Source organism: Myodes glareolus, chromosome 14 (assembly GCF_982192425.1).
Source record: "Myodes glareolus chromosome 14, mMyoGla1.1, whole genome shotgun sequence".
NCBI classification, from domain to species: Eukaryota; Metazoa; Chordata; class Mammalia; order Rodentia; family Cricetidae; genus Myodes; species Myodes glareolus.
Genome location: NC_142039.1, coordinates 42,550,821 through 42,571,267, shown reverse-complemented (window position 1 = coordinate 42,571,267; position 20,447 = coordinate 42,550,821). Strand labels below are relative to the sequence as shown.

The following is a 20,447-nucleotide window of genomic DNA, read 5'->3' as shown; positions in this document are numbered from 1 at the left end:
ACATAACTAGGGTTCTGTGCTGGAGCCCTGCCAAAAGAGAGACATTCTTGAAAGTCACCATATGCCTCTCTCTTCGGCTATCCAAGTCACCCCTTTTCACTTACAGTATTAGTGTGTCTAACAGGCCTTAAGGAAAGGAGTCTGGCTTCAATGGAATGGCATGAAAGGCCTCCAACTCTAACCTATGTAAAGAATGGGACTGGGGGAAAAGAACTCTGCCAGCCCAGGAATGAATTAGGGACCTTACACTTCCCTGCACCAACAAACAAAGAATTCTTTTCTCTTTCAAAAGCGATGGTGTTCACCAACCCATTTTCTGGAACTGGCAAGGTGGCTAAGAGCATTTACACCGGTCACCCACATAGTGGCTCATAACTGTTCGTAGCTATAGTTGCAGGGAATACGATACCCTCTTCTGGCCCTCGGGGGCACCAAGCATAAACATGATGCATATAACATACATTCAGGCAAAACACTCAAATACATACAAAATAAACTTTTTAAATCTTAAAAACATTTTTTAAAGTCCTTGTGCTGGTTGGTTTTTTTGACAAGTTGACAGATGTCAGGGACATCTGGAAAGAGACTTCAGCTGAGAACATGCTTCTATCAGATTGGCCTACAGACAAGTCTATGGGGCATTTTCTTGGTTAATGGTGGGTGTGGGAGGGTCCAGACTGTTTTGGACAGTGCCATTCCTGGGCAGGTGCTGCCGGGGTGTATAAGAAAGCAGGCTAATGAGGAAAAGGCCAGTAAGCGACTAGCTCCATGACTTCTGATTCAGTTCCTACCTCCAGGTCCCTGCCCTGTTAGAGTCCCTGCCTCAGTTTCCCTGATGATGGATTGCGATCTGAACACATAAGCCAGGCAAACCCCTTCCTCCCTGAGTTGCTTTTGGCCAAGGTGTTTTATCACAGCAGCAGAAAGCAAGCCAAGACGGGCATTTTTCTTAGTCTGAACTTGCACAAAAACTTTCTACCAAAATGGAGGCAGCTTGCAGCCCAGATCCACTTTCCCAGAAGAGGAGCAGGGAACATGTCTCTGAGTGAAACTAACTCAAGTTCCAGCCTTTGTCCCCAATTTGCTGTCACTGTGGGATAGCCTCAGCTCAGTATGGAGGAAATTAGATTTCTTTCTGTCCCCAGTTCATTCAAACTTTAAATGAATCAATTTTTCTATTTCCTAATTTCTTCTAAAATATAGGGAAAGTAAGGCTTCGCCGGTTAACACGAATGAAGCCACCCCAAAAGTGGATGAGGGACTGGGTGGCATACAACACCCCAGATCTAATGAACTCATCCTTACCAGCCAAGCCTGGCATAGGGGACAGACAGGAAGTAGGTGGCAGAGGGGCTGGAGACTTGCTTTAGCAGAGTCCGAGAGCTGCCATCAAACATGGTCCTCAGGTTTTTTTCTAGAGCCTGGTACATGAAGGTTACGGATTCCTGAAATGAAAGGTCATTTTAGATGTGTTACAGAAGATCACGGCATTGTCAACAGGAACCATGGGAAGGGATGGCAAATAAAACATCTATTCATTTTAGATAGCTTAGGCCAGCAACAGAGACAGCAGAGCCACACCGAGATGGGCTGATGGATGATGATAGGGGGACAGTCAGCTAGGATTTCCTCAAAGCCAGTCGTCTGCATTGATTTGAAGATTCAAATGAAACAAAACATTTTTTTCCTCTTTAGACATCATCTCACTGTAAGGCTTTGCTGGACTAGAACTCACTGCATAGATCATGCTGTCCTTGAACTCACAGAGAGCTGCCTGGTTCAGCTTCCCAAGTGCTGGGACTGAAGGTGTGCCGGGAAAAAAAGATAAAATTTTTACAGACCAAAATTTTAGGAAAGGCAAACCTGTCTAATCTAGAACCAGAATTATGACCGCAAATAGATAGTTCGTTTTGCTCAAATAAGTGAGCATCAGGATTCTAAAAATTCTTAACCTCTAAGCTACAGGTTCTCAATTGTGGGTCACAACCCCATCAGCAAACCTTTGTTTCCAAAAATATTTGTATTACAATTCGTAACAGTAGCAAAATTACAGTTAGGAAATAGCAACTAAGTGTGGTTGGGGGAGGGGGTCACCACACTGTAGGAACTGTGTTAAAGGGTCGCAGCACTAGGAAGGTTGAGAACCACTGCTCTGGACCACACCCACAGTGAGATGCTCACTGTTTGCTTTGACTCTCAAGGTGCCTAGGGAACAGGAAAGGTCCTTCACAGGGCTGGAGGTCTGTGCCAGAGGACCTGGGGACAATCGGCCACCAAGCTTGGAATTCTAAGTTGTCCTTAATTTCATTTATTTAGTTGTGCATATGTCTGGGACAGCATCTTATTCTATAGTCTAGGCTGGCCTCAAGTCACAGAAATCCTCCTGCCTTAGCATCCAAAGTAGTAGGATCACCAGTGTGGGGCACCATATAGAGCTACCAAATTGTCTTGAAGTTCTGACTGCAAAGACACAAGCGCAAACTGGGGCAGTCCTTAACAAGAAGAAGAAACACTTGATCCATCCTAGTTAAAGGAAAACAATTCTAAATTCACCAAAGGGAGACGTAAGACCAAAGAAGACTTCCTAGGCTCCAGCAGAAGAGAGCAAGCAGATCCAGCCGAGAAAATGGAAGCAGGACAGCCAGCCCAGGCTCAGGAGAAGTACATATGTAAGGGCCTGCAGGCAAACAACACGTCTTCTGTCGTCCCTGCTACCATCCTGCCAGGAGGCTGTACACAAACTGATGCCCAGCTCTGGCTTGCACAGTCATGCAGAAAACACTACATTATCCATTGTAAGGTATCAACCCTCAGGACAGGAAGTTCTCACCGGAGCCCAGGAGCCTGCGCTGTAGAACACGCCTCTTTCCGTGTAGTTCAGGTTTTTCCTGATATCTTTTCTTATGGACACGGTCAGGTTCCTGTGAAAATCATTTTTCTGCACTTTTGAGCTGCTGAGAAGAGAGATGAATAAAATGGTCAAACCCAAGAAGACTACCAGGCCCTTGAGTTACTGAGCTGAATGTACACACGTTAATACTGGCCGATGGAGATACACACACATTCATACTGGCCGATGGAGATACACACACATTCATACTGTTTATCAGAATTTTAACATCTAGAAATTGAAAACACGGTAAATATAACGTTAAAAGAAACTTTTTAAAAATATCACATATCTTAGCCAGCCCAAACCACAGACGCCTAGCAAGAGCCTCCCTTTTACTGCACAAAATCTTGTGGTAAGTGTATTTCTAACCTGATGTTTCTGAGGCCATGGGTATAGCAGAATGTGTGCTTTGCATGTGCACAGGACCTGGGTTCAGCACAAGAAAGGAAAAGAAATGTAGGATTTTCTGTGGTCTCAGAGCTCACAGTAGGAGTAAAAGTACTTCTAGACTACCACCCTACAAATGTACTGCAGTACTTCACCAAAGAGCTCAAGACAGCATTTTACCTACTGAGAACGGTAGCATGTAGGCAGACTGCCTCATCCAGAAAGACATGTGCTAGAATCAGCTATCTAATTAAAATACATTTCCCAGTTCAGAGATCTTGAACTGGATACAGTGGCACCTGCCTGTAATGCTAGGAAAATCAGGAGTTCCAAGCCAGCCTGAGCTATGCAATGAGTTAAAGGCCAGCCTGGACTATGTGAGATGCTGTCTTTAAAACAAAAACAAACAAACAAACAAACAAAAAAACCATGTATTATAGCCAGCCTAAACCACAGGTGTCTAGAAGAGCCACCCAGGCTTCAGAATGCTTAAAGGTAAGGGAACAATAGACAAGAGCCCCAGGGAAGACACAGACGGCAAGCGTAGCCACCTACAGATGCTAAAAAACAAACAAACAAACAAAAAACACAAAAAAACCCAAAACACCACCAACAAAAAAACAACCAGACTTACTTTTTTTTTTTTTTTTTTTTTTTTTTTTTTTTTTTTTTTTTTTTTTTTTTTTTTTTAGTTTTTCGAAACAGGGTTTCTCTATAGCTTTGGATCCTGTCCTAGAACTCACTCTGCAGACCAGGCTGACCTTGAACTCGCAGAGATTCACCTGCACCTGCCCCCTGAGTGCTGGGATTAAAGACATGCACCACCACTGCCTGGCCCAGACTTACTTTAAATGAAGTAAGCAACAAAGGTTGGATGGAACCCCTCCTTCACCTTTTAATTCTCTCCATGCACTAAAATCTCCTTAGGATCTTTCACAGTAAAATCCTCACTTTAATATCTAGATTATTTAAAGTTTCTAATCTTAAATATCTCATTGGTTCTTCAAGGGAACTCTACTGGGCCCTGGTTGGGCCACCACACTACACTCCCAGAGCTTCTGGCCTTTCCCTCTTCAAGGCTCAGCAATATTTACAACAACAAGTTAAGTGCCAAGCTGGCTGTCGGGTGACATGCTCTGAGCTCCTGGTACAATGACTATCTCCGAGTACCTTTACTATTTATGTTATTGTTTTATTTGATTAACAGATGATATTCCTTTCTGTAGATAACATCATGAATTGGAGGTTGGCTCCTGGCTCCAGCAGGAGACACCAGCTCTAACAATGTAAACCAGACATTCTGGCTTAGTCCTCAGAAATTTCCACAGAGCCCTTCTTCCCACCTTGTAAATGAGATGCTTTTTCAGGATGGAGTTTGAGGGATGTCCTTGAGTCACAATAAGGGTGATAACATTAAGAACACCAATGACCATTTGTTTAGTGCACAGCTGGCTGTGTGCATCTGCCTTACACCCACTATCCTCTGTAGCCTGTGCCACCATTCCAGGCTCAGGATGTGGTTTGCTGTTTGGGGGAGGGGTTGTTTTTTGGTTTTCTGTTTTGTTTGTTTGTTTGTTTTTCTGTCAGAAGGACAAGCTGTAGTTAAAAAAAAATTACCAATGTATTTAAAAGTCACCCCATTGTAAAAGGCTCAGCTAGAATCAGAACCTTGTCTGTCTGTCTGAAGGCCTCTTGCTCCACCCTCTCCGGGGCAGCCCCACTTACCCGAGGGTGTGGTTCCTCCGGTGGCCGTCACACGTGATGAACAGAGGATTCTCGGGCAGGTGGCAGTCACTGGGAAAGAGTGGAAGGAGTCAGTCATTTGTCTTCTCCTCTCCAAGCATCATTTTGACAGGGAATCAGTGACACACTCTAAATCAGTCTTGTCTCTAGAAGTCCAGTGCACTGTCCATTGTGCCACAGAGTTACATTTAAACCACTATCAAAGCTCAAAGAATTCACTGCCTGGCCATTCAGATAGACAACCCAAGTCTTTCTTGCCAAGCCTTCCTATGCCGTCCTGACACAACGGCTAGGGAAAATGTGTGTACACATGCAAAGAGTTTTACTCAGCAGCAAGAATGGAATTACACCATCTCTAGGGAAATAGGGTTGAAGATGATCATATCAACCAAAATAAGCCATACCCAAAACATCAAGTTTTCTCTCACACGTAGGACCGAGATAACACACACACCATACACTATTAGGAGGAGCACAGTTGTTGTCTCTTTTCTAATTTACCAACACATGAAACTTCCAAAGTGATTGCATACAGAGAGAGAGAGAGAGAGAGAGAGAGAGAGAGAGAGAGAGAATACTTACCTTTTAAAATACGTTTATTTGAAACCCACAGTAGGCTTCCTGAAGCTATGTACAGAACTAGCTCAAAATCACCTGAAAATGGGACTGGGTTTGAGGACTGTTGCATATGGCGGGGCGTGGGGTGGGGGGGATGGAGGTTACTCACTCTACTGTGACTGGGCATCCTGAGTTCTGCCAATATAAACTTAACTTCTACCTAAATGCAATCATGATACTGGAACCAGCACTTATTAGGTGCTTGATGCATATTAAACCCTCTGCACGAGGGCTCTCTGACTCCTCACGCTCTCATAAAGACGGAATGGTGAGTGTCCCCATTTAAAAGGAAATGAAGGCTTAGGGAGGTTTAGCAACTGGTGGAACAAAACTCAGTGGTGAGAAGGAGGTGTCTCCAATTCCAAACCCCACCCTTTCTACATCTAGGCTTGCAGGCACCTGAAAGCTCTCAGCCAGGCTGGGAAGCTCAGTCAGCCAGTCCTTGCAAGCATGAGGACCTGTATTTGATTCCCAGCACCTATGGCCTGGCATGGTGGCCTGCAGTCAGGCCGGCCTCTGGAGCTCAGTGGCTAGCTGTCTAGCTGCTTAGTCTTAGCAGCAAGTTCCAGACAAATGACAGACCCTGTCTCAAAAAACAAAGTAGAGAGCACTTGAAGAGTGGCGGTCCTCTGCGTGTACACACACACACATACACACACACATACACACACACACACACACACATACACACACACATACACACACACACACACACACACACACACACACACACACACACACCAAACTCTCCACTGCAAGGGCTTAGAGATCTGACTTGAGATTCTGCTAAATATTAAAGAAAGATTTTGGAGCTGGGGAAATCACTCAGAAAGTAAAGCACTTGCTGGGTGAGCATGAGGGTGAGAGTTGCATTCTTTCATGTTGCATTTGTTTAGCTCTGTGAAGCTGTGTTACTTTGCCTGTCTAAAACACCTGATTGGTCTAATAAAGAGCTGAAAGGCCAGTAAGGCAGGAGAAAGGATAGGCGGGACTGTCAGGCAGAGAGAATAAATAGGAGGAGGAATCTGGGAAGAGAAGACGGAGAACAAAAGGAGGAGAGGAGGACTCCAGGGGCCAGTCACCCGGCCACACAGCAAGTCGTGGGGTAAGAAGGAAAGAAGGGTATATAGAAAGGTAAGAGTCCAAAGGCAAAACATAGATGGGATAATTTAAGAAAATCTGGCTAGAAATAAGCCAAGCTAAGCTAAGGCCAGGCATTCATAAGAAAGAATAAATCTCCATATGTGATTATTTGGGAACTGGGTGGTGGGCCCCCCAAAGAGCCAAAAAGGAAAACAAAAAAACAACAGCTAAAGAGACGCCCACACCCCAATTAGGCTTTAGAGAGAGCAGAGTTTCCATTATTTTTCTCTGTGAACTGGTTCAGAAAACACTTCTGAGCTGTTTTCTTTTGAGTTTGGCCTCATCAGCTGAAAATGCTGAGCATTACGTGGGGAACGTGGCAAGGCAAAACTCACCTGGTCCCGTTCTCCAGCATAAAGCTGGTCAGACGGTAGATGTTCGTGGACCAGAATGCCATGTCATCCAGTCCTCCGAGGAAGTACTCTTGGAACTGTTCCACCAGAAAGGGGGACTTGGTAGAGTACGTGGAATAGAGCTGCAGCGGGAGGCAGGAGGGGTAAGCATGGCACTGTCTCCACAAGCGTTTAGCCAAGACTCAGAAAAAGCAGGTCGTTACCTTGGAAACAGCTAACATCTCCCCATGCCTGCAACACAAACAAGAGTCTTGGTGAGCTGCACTTTCAAGAGGAAAGTGAGGCAGATAGTGAAGAGACCGTTCCAGCCACACGCTCCCAGTGCTCCCCCGGAACTGAAGTGTGATCCGGGATGCTCAGGAAAGCCCCATAAAGTCAGCTGCAAACTTCCCTCCGGCTCACACTCACATCTCCAAGAACTGAAGATATGTGCAGTCAACGATGACGTTTTCGCTGATGACTTTGCGACCATACAGATTATCATAAATTCTCAGTAGATCTTTGATGGGCACATACCTGAAAGATGCATTAAAATGAAAGAGATGCTTAGGTTCGGAAATTGAAGGTAATAGTAACAATTGTAGGAACTCCTCAAGTTCCCAGTGTCCCGTGATTGACTATATATCAGATAGTTGACAGTCTTTACCAGCATTGGTTATTTAACTCTGCCAATGACACTTGCTGAGTAATATCATTATATTCCTATTTTACATAAAAGGAAACTGAGTCACAGGGACAGTAAGTAGTTTTCTCAGTGATGCAGAACAAAAAACTGGTGCCTTAGCCAAATATTTATGAAAAGACATTTAAATACCAGAAATTACCAATTGTAAAGAGTGCTCGATTTTGTGAATTCAGAGGGTGTGTGTGTGTGTGTGTGTGTGTGTGTGTGTGTGTGTTGGTTTTTGAAAGTCTTACTCTGCAACCAAGCCTGGACTAGAACTCACTGTATATCCCAGGTTGTTCTCAAACTCCTGAGAGTCGGACTCAGGCATGCGCACCAGGTCTGGCTTCTCTCTTTAATGTGATCACCTTAATGCACAGGAGGAAGCAACAGAGCTCTAGGCCCAGTTGGCTCACAGGCATTGATTATTTTGGTTGAAAGGACAGCAGTATCTTAAAATAAGCTTTATAGAGTCATTTTTATCTCAATTTCAAAATAAACAAGAGTACAACAACCAATAACATCCAATTTTTATAATAAGATGAAACAAACAAAAACAAAAATGAAAGAAAAGGGAGATTTAAAAATTGATTTATGTGTGTTTACAAGGAAGAAGGAATTAAGAAGCCCATTTTTAGCTTTTAAGAGCACCTAGGACCGCCTTAATAAAAATAACAGGCAAAAGAAAATAACAAAAATATTTGTTTTGATGAATCACTAAGCAAGCAAGAAAGTAAAAATAAAATAATTCCAAAGTTCAAACCCAACTAAAAAGTAGAACCTTTGAAAAGCAAGCAAGGAAAGTCAGTTTTACTCAGTTGGCATCTACTGAACCCTGGAAACTACAGGGAGGGAAGAAAGGAGATGACCACGGATGTGGAGCCATCCACTGGAGCATGTTCAACCTGTTAGGGACCACACCCCTAAAGAAAATTCCCCTAGCAGCCATCAACTGTCAATGACTCCTGAGCTAGGAGTGGAGCTCATGAGTCCCTCCTCCCTCCTCCAGGCTGGAATGCTGATTGGCTTGATCTGTGCAGACAACCTCAGACGCTAGGGTTCGTGAGTCCATTTGTCCTGAGCGGTCCTCCCACAGATCCTGTGAATTCGTAGAGTCTGTGAGTCCATTCGTCCTGAGCGGTCCTCCCACAGATGCTGTGAGTCCGTGAGTCCATTCGTCCTGAGAAGTCCTCCCACGGATGCTGTGAGTCCGTGAGTCCATTCGTCCTGAGTGGTCCTCCCACAGATGCTGTGAATCCGTAGAGTCTGTGAGTCCATTCGTCCTGAGCGGTCCTCCCACAGATCCTGTGAATCCGTAGAGTCTGTGAGTCCATTCGTCCTGAGCGGTCCTCCCACAGATCCTGTGAATCCGTAGAGTCTGTGAGTCCATTCGTCCTGAGCGGTCCTCCCACAGATGCTGTGAGTTCGTAGAGTCTGTGAGTCCATTCGTCCTGAGCGGTCCTCCCATGGGTGCTGTGAGTCCGTGAGTCCATTAGTCCTGAGTTGTCCTCCCATAGATGCTGTGAGTTCGTAGAATCCATGAGTCCATTCGTCCTGAGTAGTCCTCCCATGGATGCTGTGAGCCCGTGAGTCCTCCTAAACCTCTGGCTCTTACAATCTTTCCTCTCCATCTCCTGAGAGGGTCCCTGCATCTTGGAGTCGGGTGATACCGACGTCCCATGTACAGCTGGTCCCTCCACAGGCACTTACTCTCTATACTCTGACCAGCTGTGAGTGAGTGTTAACTTTCATCCTCTGCTTAAAGCCGCCTCTCTGCTGAGGACAGAGCTGTGCTGTAGAATCAATAACCTTTCACCAAACTCCCAACAAGTTTTTCCCAAAACACATCATCCTAATGCTAAGTTTCTTCTGATAGAGCAAAGACAAAGATCTTTGAAGAAGAAAGATGGTTTGAATGAAAATGGCCCCCATAGGCTCATATACTTGAATGTCTGACTTCTAGTTGTAGGGCAAAAGTCCACACCAGGCCCAGTGTCTATCTGCCTCTGTCTGTCTCCATCTGTCTGTCTCCGTCTGTCTATCTGTCTGTCTGTCTCTCGGTATATCTCTCTGCCTCTCTGCCTCTGTCTGCGTCTGTCTGTCTGTCTGTCTGTCTCTCGGTATATCTCTCTGTCTCTCTGCCTCTGTCTGGCTCTCTCTCTCTCTCTCTGTGTATATCTCTCTGTCTCTCTGTGTCTCTGTCTCTGTCTTTCTCTCTTTCTACATCTTATCTACTGCTTGTGGAAAAGATGCAAGCTCTCAGCTTCAGCTCCAGCACCACGCCTAACCTCCACTACACTCCCTACCATAGTGGTCATGGATCCTAAAACTGTAAGCAAGCCCCCCCTTAAATACTGTCTTTTATAAGTTAGCTTGATCATGGTGTCTCCTCACAGCAATTCAATGACCACTAAGACAGAGGACAACAGGAAGCCCTGCCCTTACAGAAGCAGACATACAGCCAAGCCGTGGGATAGGAAGAACCAGTGTTCCTGAGGGACAGTCACAAGACCAGGAGAAGAGAAAGGAAAGCATGCAGGCGGTGCTGCAGAGCAGTGGGAAAGAGACTATGGGAACACTCATATGGAGAAAATAATAATAAGTTTATACTTCATCTTATCCAAAAATTCCCAGATAAATTAAATGTAAAAATCTGTCTGCTCTTCCAGGAGACCCAGGTTTGGTTCCCGGCGGCCACATCAGACAACTCACAACCCCAGGGTCCAGGGGGTCCAGTTCTCTTATGGTCTCCAAAAACCCCTGCATGCATGTGTCACACGTACAGGCAAGCAGGCACACATACATAAATAAAAACAAATATTTTTAAAACCACAAATATTTTAGGAGAGTACTCTCATGCCTTTTAGGTACAATATCTCTTTTAAGAGACATTGGAAGTGCACCCATCTCGGGAGAAGGGACGCAGTCGACTGCTCTGGATGAACAAGTTCCATGTGTCAGAGCACACTCTGTGTGAAAATACATACTAAAAACTGCACAAATGGTGAGAAATGAGAAACTATATATTCAAAACTCTGGTAAAAAAAAAAACACTAACAAAACTCAGAACTAGTCACACAGGCCAATAACCTAGGCTGATCGAGAGGCAGAGGCAGGAGGTCACAAGGTTAAAGCCTGCCTAGGCTATGGGTGAGTTCAAGGCTAACCTGAGAGACTCAGTTAGACCCTCTCTCAAATTTTAAAAAGTGTAAAAAAGAAAATAGAAACCAATGACTGTAGTGGCATTTCATTTATATTTTAATAAATAAAGTTTGCCTGAAGATCAGAAAAGTAAACCAGCCACACTGGCCAGCTTTACAGACCAGGCAGCAATGACACACACCTTTAATCCCCGTAGCCAAAATGACACATATCTTTTATCTCAGTCGCCATACTAGGTTGTCACAGAAACCAGGCAGTAGTGGTGCACTCCCTCAATCCCAGAACTAGAGAAGATTATAAAATGGGAGGAGACAGCTCTCAGTCAGTCTCATTCTGAGGTTTCCTGGAGGCAGAATCATCATTTTCAGACTGAGGTTGAGGTAAGAGTCAGTGGCTGGCTGTTTTGTTATTCTGACCTTCAGGTTGAACTCCAATTTCTGTCTCTGAGTTTTTATTAATCGTGCAACAAAGGGTCTAGCTAGCAATAAAGTGGCTGCCTAGCAAACAGAAGGCTCTGGGCTCAATACCTAGAAACAAGAGTGAAATAAATAAAATAATAAAATAAATAAAAAAGACAAACTAATGGGGGAAGAAACAAACACAGCAAGAACCCAAGACAAAAATGTCATTTTGGCATCACATAATTAAAAGGACATTGGTCTTACCAGCGCCGGGAGAGGTAATTAAAATTAAATTCAAACTGGCTCAGCACATCCCCTCCTGCAGCACGAGAAACATATTTACAATCTGGGCTAGTGACGAGACACTTCTTACACATTCCCACAAATACATTCCCACAAACCAGACCTTTCCCACAGTTACTCTTCCTCTGTTTTAGATATGTCCTGAAGAAAGAGCTAACTTTGAAAAAAAAAAAAACTTAACTAATGAAATGTAGAAATGAATTAAGAATCATTTGTATAATAAAACAATTCTATTTTCTCTATGTTTGTTTGTTTTAACAGGGTCTCACTGTGTAGCCCTGCTTGGCCTGGTTCTCACTGTGTGCTTAATATTGGCCTTCAACTTGCAGTAATCCTCTTGATTACTCAGCCTCCCAAGAGCTTAGGGGTGTGTGCCACAATACCCAGCTTTGAATTTATTTTACTTTAAGGAAAGATAGACCATAGAGGTTCTTTTAAATAAATACTAACTTGTATATTTAAAGAGAATTGCTACAGGACAAAAAAAAAAGAGCTTATCAGTTGAAAGCTAAAGTACAGCTGACTAAGCCTAATCTAGTCAATGGAGTTTAATTCAACATATAAGTGAAATTTCTTTAGTAAAATTATACAGCAACAACAAAACACATATTTTTAATCAAAAAAATATATTAACATGCCAATTTAGAAATGCATCTCTGTGTTAAACGAGCTGTGATATAGTCTAAATGAACTTTAGCATTACAATTAGAAAACTACTTAACAGAATATAAGGTTGTCAGGATGGCTCGACAGGTGAAGGCACTTACTTCCTGTATAAGCCGGTAATCTGAGTTCTATTCCCAGAACCCACGGAAAGGTGGATGGAACAACTCCATAAAGTGGCCCTTTGGCCTTCACACATGCACGTTGTGGCTCAGCACATACACAAACATCGTGCACATGCGAGCACACATGCTCACACATACACACACCACACACGCATCCCACGAATAAATAAAGTAATTGGCATATGAGGAAAGCGAGTAAACAGTACCAAAGTCACCAGCCGAATGGGCCTCAGAATAGGAGTCATGAAAATCAATCTGAGGAACAAAGAGAAGCACATGGTGAATGTCACAGACTGTGGCCTAGAATGTCATCCCAAGTTGGACCAGCTGAGGGGAGGTGACAGCCTGACCCAGGGCACGGCAGAAGTGTATCTTGGTGGATTCGGTCTTCACACTAACAATCTCCTTGTTGCCTGCGTTGGCCCTTGAGTTTGGCAACAAGATGGCTGCAGACGATTGTACCTCCCTGAGATGGGCAATGTCTCCAGTAGAGTCCAAGATTATAGGTCCAAGAGACTGGAATTAAAGGTGACTAAAGTGGGTGGAGGAGGGTAAGGAGGGACAAATCTGAACAAGGAACACTGACATATATATATGAACACGTCATAATGAAACTCATTATCTTATATGCTAACTTACAATGAAAATGCAAAAACCAGGCTGGAGTGATGGTTCAGTGGTTAAGAGCACTTCCAGAGGACCTGAGTTTGATCCCCAACAACCACATGGTGGCTCACGACTGTCTAACTCCAGATGCACAGGGACCCAACAACCTCTTCAGGTCTCAGCAGGCATTGAATATATGTGGTGCCCAGACACACAATATGCGGGCAAAACACCCATCCATATAAAATAAAGATTAAAATATTAATTTAAAAATGTCAAAAGCCAAATAAAACAACTAATAGTAGAGCCTTTCAGCTAAGCTATCAGGAGAGACTGCAATTCTGAATAGAGCCAAGTGGCAGCTATTCCCTTCCTTATGTAGACACAACCTCAAAGACACTGCAGAGACACCTCTGTCCCTGTTTGTCCTCTTTGTTTTGTGGGTGAGTCTTCAGAGGTGGGAACAATGAAAGGAAGAGAGCGGAGGAGAACTTGAGGGGATGAGATTACCAAGATGGGGGAAGGACAGAGAGGGAGAGCAATGAAGAGATATTCTGATTGAGGGAACCATTATGGGGGCTAGCAAGAAACCTGGCCCTAGGGAAATTCCCAGGAATCCACAAAGATGACCCCAGCTAAGACGCTAAGCAACAGTAGAGAGGGTGCCTGAACTGGCCTTCCCCTGTAATCAAACTGATGACTACCTTAATTATCATCATAGAAACTTCATCCAGCAAGTTATAGAAACAGTTGCAGAGATCCACAGCTAGAACTGGGCTGAGCCCAGTTCAAGAGACGGAGGAGTGATAATATGAGCAAAGGGGTCAAGACCATGATGGGAAAACCCACAGAAACGGCTGAGCTAGTGGGAGCTCGCTGACTCTAGACCAACAGTGGGGGAACTTACATAGGCCCAAACTAGGCCCTCTGAATGGGGGTGATCATTGTATGGCAGGGACAGTCTGTGCGGCCACTGGCAATGTGACCAGGATTTATCCCTAGTACTTGAACTGGCCTTTTGGAGCCCATTCTTTTTGGAGGGATACCTTGCTCACCCTAGATATAGGGACTCCTCCATCTTGGTCCTGCCTCAAAGTGATGTGCCAGACTTTGTTGACTCCCCATGGCAAGCCTTACCCTCTCTAAGGAGTGGATGGGGAGTGGGATGGGGGAGAAGGTGAAGGGAACAGGAGGAGGGAGAGGGAACTGGGATTGGAATGAGAAAAGATTGTTTTAAAAAATGAATAAAAAAAGAAAAAGACAAAATGTTGACAAGAAGCCACTTGGGATATGGAAGGCTTATTTCCACAGGATGTGTGAATAACCTAAAGTTCTATTTTCTTTAAAGTAATCCAGTCTTGTTTGTAGAGCTGGGGATCAAACCCAGGGCTTTGCATGTTAAGCAAGCATTCTACCTCTGAGCTACCCCGCACCCTGCCTGAGTCCCATTTTGATCTGAGTGTGATGATGGTAGCACCCTCATGGTGATATACACTCACGGCTCCCATTGTCCTGAGAAATCCTTGTTCAATACCCAGGCTGTGCCAGCTGACATCAGCAACCATGTGCGAGGTGATTCCAAATAAGAAAGCTACCAACTTCTCTGTGTCCTGGCAAAAAAAGAAATTCAAGTCTTAGGTGTTGGGTTATGTCAAGTCCCTGAAAGGCCTTAACAAACATGAACTGATTCCCATTATTGAGACTTAATAAGGAATCAGAAGCAGATGAACTATATAGCTTCTAGTTACAGGGGAGCACATAGGATTTTCTGAAATGCTGTGTGGTGTCTTGGAACGGTTTCAGATTCATTGGCGTCGGAGCAAAATGACCAAGTGACAACCTCCAAACTTTTCTTTGGTAACTTTAGTTAAGTATTGACTAGGCATCCGCTATGTCCCCATTGGTGTGCATGGCACTGCAGGTCACGTGACAATTAGCTATCAAAGTCTGGGGATCAGAGATGCCAGGTGAAGTGAATCCAACAGTGCTTGCCAGCACAGCGGTGAGCAGAAGAGGGCACACCCACCTTCTCCCAGGGCAGAGGATAGTTCTCCCGAATGTAAAGAACGCTGGCATTGAGAAATGGAGTCCAGTGAGTCCTCTCAGATACATCGTGGTATTTTCCTGACAAAACAAAAAAGTGGAGCCTAAAAAGTCGAGAGTCTCCTCAAGTTTCCCGTGACCACCCACTGGATCCCTTCACTTTCCCTCCAAGACTTTTTTCCTCTATTCTTCCTCCCAGGACACCTCGTGAGCAGATACCTCTGAGGATACTTCCACAAGGATGTACCCATATTCCAACATCTCATCCCCTTTACTCTCCTTTAATCTATTTTTATTATTGTTATATTTGTTTGTTGTTATATTTGTGTGTCTGTTTGTGTATGCATACACACTGCATCACAGCCCTCATATAGACATTAGAGAATAATTTCCAAGAATCACTTTCCTTCTTCCACTATGTGGTCATCAGACCTGGAAGCATATGGTGGTATATTATTTGTATTTTAATAAATAAGGCTTGCCCAAAGATCAGGGGAGCAAAGCAGCCATGCTAGCAAGCACCTCTACTCACTGAGCCATCTCACACACCCTCCCCAATTATTCACTGGAAGATACTTTTCTCTGCCATATGCTGGTCCGAATCTTTATATCACATAGGAAAGTATAAACTGACTTATGAAAAAATGGAAAGCCAAATATGGTGACAACACACTTGCAATCCCAACACACAGAAGGCAGAGGCAGATAGAGGAGGATCAGAAGTTCAAGGTCATTTTCAGCTACTTGGTGAGTTTGAGACCATAACTGGGCTACATAAGACTCTGTCATGGAAAAAAAAGGAAGGAAGAGAGGGAGAGAAAGATAAATGATTGATAGATAGGTAGGTAGGTAGATGATACATAGATGATAGATAGATAGATAGATAGATAGATAGATAGATAGATAGATAGATGATAGATAGATAGATAGATAGATAGATAGATAGATAGATAGATAGATAGATAGACGATAGGTTTGATGGCTTTGTCCATACTTTTCAGAACCATGTTTGTGTGTTTTGTCCATCTTGAAGGCCAGTACTCATTGGGTACTGCTTCTTAAATTTAATGATCAAAATATCCTTTTCTCTTTCTCATGTGTAATCTTTCAAGGGACTGTCAGAAAATCAAGGGACAATGGCATTCCCTGAATGCTACTTAGGAAATGCCAAGAGAGAAACAGTAGGTTAAAAATAAGAGCTACGACCCACAGGCAAAAACGATGGAATTGCAGAATAACAGACTGAGAGGATGTGAAAGTCTGAATGTAATTGGTCCCCATTTTCTAACAGGGAGTGGCACTATTAGGAGGTGTGGTTTTGTTAGAGGACGTGTGTCACTGTTGGGGCAGCATTTTTGGTTTCTTATGCTCAGGATACCTCCCAGTGTCTCAGTTGACTTCCTGTTGCCTACAAGTCATAGGACTGTCAGTTACATCTATCTACCTGCACTCCGGAATGCTCCCAGTCATGATGATAATGGACTGAACCTCTGAAACTGTAAGCAAAGAAATGTTTTCCTTTATAAGGGTTGCTGTGATCATAGTGTCTCTTCACAACAATAAAAATCCTAACTAAGATAGAGGAAAACAGATAGAAGTATTTATAAATACAAGAAATGCCAAGCTTAGCTATCTGGAATTCTGAGTATAGAGACAGTAGCAGCTTAGCATTTCACTGATGTTAAATTGAGGAAGGTCCTTACAGGTATCATACAAGAAAGCAAACCCCACGATGAGATAAGAGTGAAAACCTGGTGCAGACTGAATTAATCAACCTGGACCAGACTTTGGGGAGTCTAATAACAGGTAATTTATTCCCTATGTATTTAAGCCCAACACAATTTGAAAAAAAAAAATGTGTCCTGGTGTAACACTATCCCTCTTGCACAAGGAAGCATAATTATATTGAAACTCAACCCAGTGTACCCGTCATTTCCTCCAAGAGGATTGGTTCTATAGCTAGCTAGCTGGGCTAGCTTAAGGGCCTAAGGGTCAGACTTGGTCTTGGTCAGACAGATAGTGTAGAGGTCATTTGTGCTATTAGCTACCTCTGGTCCTAATTGTGGAAGCTTGGCGGAGCCTTTGGCTATAAGGGTCATTTAGATAACTAGCCAACTCCAGTTTTGCTTATAAGAACTTAATATGGCCTGGCCCAACAGATAACACAAATCACTAGGCTGTTGATCATTTCCAGTTCTCAGCTTTCTGGATGGAAGAACAGGTTTTTCATCTTTTCAATTGAAAAGACAATCCTGTGTGCTTAACACTTGTGGTTTCTCTGGAGATCTGTGGGCTCAAACACCTTTATGCTAGGCTCCCGACATTAAATGCCACCACTAGATTGTTGAGAAATGGGATTTAAAACAATAGATAATCCTGAGGCACCAGAAATGGTTTCCATGGCGATCTGATGACCCAGTGAAATGGAAGATCAACCCTTCAGATCTCTACAAACTTCTACCGGGCAGGGTAACTCCAACACTACCTGTTTCAGCCAGTTTCTTTGTGCCCTGGCTTAGTTTGGTTTGGTTGGGTTGGGACTGGCAATGGACAGAATGAATTAGGAGATGAGAGAAAAGGAGGAGATGGAAAGTCTGGTTATTTACATTCTAAGTTCCTCTGCTGTAGGGTCGAAGTGGGCTGGCTATGACCCTTAGCTACAAATTCCACTCCTGCCAAGTGACCCTCTCCAGGAAGATCTCCCACCACGAAGCAGTAACCATTCCCCTGCACTGTCTATGGTGCCTCCTCACACTATCCATGCTTCAAATTCCCCTCAATGTATTCAGCGAGCTTAGATCCTCACAGCACTGGGCAGTGATCTCATTAATACCAAGAACAGCCCAGGGAGAGGGTTACTGTAGAGCAGACACAGAAGTGAGACTGTAGGTAACCTTTTGAAAGCAGCATGCTGACAGACACAGAGGGACTGCCACTGAGCACCAAAGCAAGCAGAGACATCTAGACCAGGCATCACCACAAAGCAAAAGTTCCAGAATGTCTATGCCCAAGCAGAGATGTCACTGATGAACAATCATTTCACAAATGTGTGTTTATATATAAAGTTGTATTTCATCTTCATTTATGTACATGTGTTTGTCTGTGTCTGATGTACACGTGAGTACAGGCACCTGTAGGGGGCCAGAAAAAGGTGTCAGATCCCTTAAAGTCCAAGTTACAGGTAGTTATGAGCCACCTAACATGGGTGCTGAGAACCAAAACCCCATCTTCTGCAAGAGCAATATATACTTTTAACCAGCATCCCTCCAGCCCATGAAATATACATATTTTAAAGTCAATTCTGTTAACCAGTAAATGTGGCATCATTCTTCTGAAAACCCTCCCTTACCTCTCTTGCAGATGCTAGGGTAAAAGGCATCAGGAAACACCGTTCCAGCCTGATATGCATCCTGGTGTTCTAAGAGCAACTGAGGAACAAGAGAACACAGAAATTAGAGGGAGGAACCATCAGACTGGGAGAAGTCAGCCCCGTGCCTTTCTAGCTATTAGAGACTAGAACTACAGTGGATAAGGGCAGAATGAAGGAAAAGGGTGGACAGGAGTGACTAAAATGTTAAAAAAAAATTCCATGTATATTTCACCAGAATGCAATATGTATCATATATAACCTCGGGGCCTTTCCTGCATAACAGTTTAGAAAGTATCAAAAACTGCCTGTTTAAATTTTACTGTCTTTCATTTTCTACTTTCATTTCTCTAATGGAGTAAAATTCCCCTAAAACTAATTTAAATTTTTATTTCTTTAAGTGTTTTGGTTTTCTGACTTAAGGCTTCCTGTAGCCCAGTTCACCTGAAATTGCTACATAGCCAAAGATGACCTTGACCTCCTAGGCCTCTTGCCTTCACCTCCAGAGTGCTGGGGTTACAGGCTGTACCAACCACCATACCTGGCCTTCCCTAAGACTATTCAGCTGTTCCAAAATTGGTTTAGAACAAGACTTTCAATGATCTACAGTGAAATAAGAAAAATATAGACACACACACACACACACACACACACACACACCAAGTGGTTGATGATACCCGCCTTTAACCCTAACACTTGGGAGGTAGAGGCAGGTGATCTCTGTAAGTTTGAGACCAGCCTGGTCTACAGAGTGAGAGCCAGGACAGCTAGGGCTACACAGAGAAATCCTACCTGGAAAAAACAACATTATATGTATATATATTGGTGATTTAACACAAATGTATAGGCAGCAACAACAAACTGCTGCCTACATGAAAAAAGGTTCTATCCCATAGGCTTTAGTCCATCCTTTCTCCCTCCCTCCCTTTCTTCCTTCCTTTTTTCCCTGTGCATTTGAAAGTTACAAAAATATTCTTGCTCTTTGAAAACGATGAGACAGTGGATATCAGGGTTTTGTCTAGATTGTCTTTGTTGAACTTGCTCCCTCAGTTCTTATGGTGTAGCAAGCTCAGCCAGAGGTCAAGAAGACTGGGTCTCCAGAGTGCTCAGCATGACCCCAGATCTGCCATGGAGCCCTGCTGCTTTTCCCACTAGCTTTGAAGCCTGCTTGTTTTCTGCTGTGGATTTGCAGAGGTTTCAGCAGCTGGTTAGTTCCTCACAGGCCGAGCACAGGACATCAGGTTGGCCGGGAGCATGGGCTGAGGTTACGAGGCCCTGTAACTTGGGCTCAAGATGAATCTGCATTTTCCAAACAAGATTTGGTTGAAGTCTGTTGAATCTCAGCAAGCCAGCAGGACAGTAGCTATGGCAAAAGGCACACAGGCAGTTTTCAGAACTGCCGTTTTGCATGTTGTTCCCAGAGGCCTTTCTAGACGTTTCTAGATACCACTGGAACTGTTCCCCTGACTCTCTCACAGGTGTGACACACAGTTCCTTTGTTCCTGGTCTTTAATCCCTCTCTGGCTAAGCTAGATCAAAAGGTTTCTGTAAAGGGACAGTGAAGGACACAATCCACAGTTAACTTTGGCGGAATAATTGTTTTGCTTTTCTTTTTTAAAAAAATCTATTTATTTATTTATTCATTTATTTATTATGCATGTATTGTGGTGTGTGTGTGTGTGTGTGTGTGTTCATTCACGTGTGTGGATGAATGTATGCTACAGCACATATGTGGAGGTCAGAGGGCAGCTTTCAGGAGCAAGTTCCCTCCATCCCTATGGGTTCTAGGCTCAAACCCCCAGTCATTAGCCTCGGTACAAAGTACCTTTACCCACTGAGACATCTCACCAACCAGATGACTGGACCTCTGTCACTTAAAAATCATAGATAACAAGTTTTAGAGACAGTTAAGTAGTTAAAGGCTCTTGCTACTACCAGAGTTCAATTTCCAGTACTCCCATCAGGAAGCTCACAGT

General features: G+C 43.7%; 1 protein-coding gene across 5 annotated transcripts in view; it reads right to left on the bottom strand.

Annotated features, from left to right (window-relative positions):
• The window catches only part of Gpld1 (glycosylphosphatidylinositol specific phospholipase D1), a 53,436-nt gene that overhangs the window by 20,342 nt on the left and 12,647 nt on the right, over positions 1-20,447 (bottom strand). For 4 of the 5 annotated variants that reach the window (XM_048428021.3, XM_048428022.3, XM_085699320.2 and 1 more), the window contains 11 exons: positions 18,454-18,532; positions 15,088-15,185; positions 14,561-14,671; positions 12,662-12,710; positions 11,629-11,683; positions 7,546-7,653; positions 7,341-7,368; positions 7,120-7,259; positions 5,006-5,074; positions 2,831-2,954; positions 1,306-1,445 (listed from right to left, as the gene is read on the bottom strand). In XM_048428021.3, coding sequence (XP_048283978.3) covers positions 1,306-1,445; positions 2,831-2,954; positions 5,006-5,074; positions 7,120-7,259; positions 7,341-7,368; positions 7,546-7,653; positions 11,629-11,683; positions 12,662-12,710; positions 14,561-14,671; positions 15,088-15,185; positions 18,454-18,532 — 1,001 coding nt within the window. The remainder of the gene's footprint in view (positions 1-1,305; positions 1,446-2,830; positions 2,955-5,005; positions 5,075-7,119; positions 7,260-7,340; positions 7,369-7,545; positions 7,654-11,628; positions 11,684-12,661; positions 12,711-14,560; positions 14,672-15,087; positions 15,186-18,453; positions 18,533-20,447) is intronic. The other variant, XM_048428023.3, reaches the window with a different exon arrangement.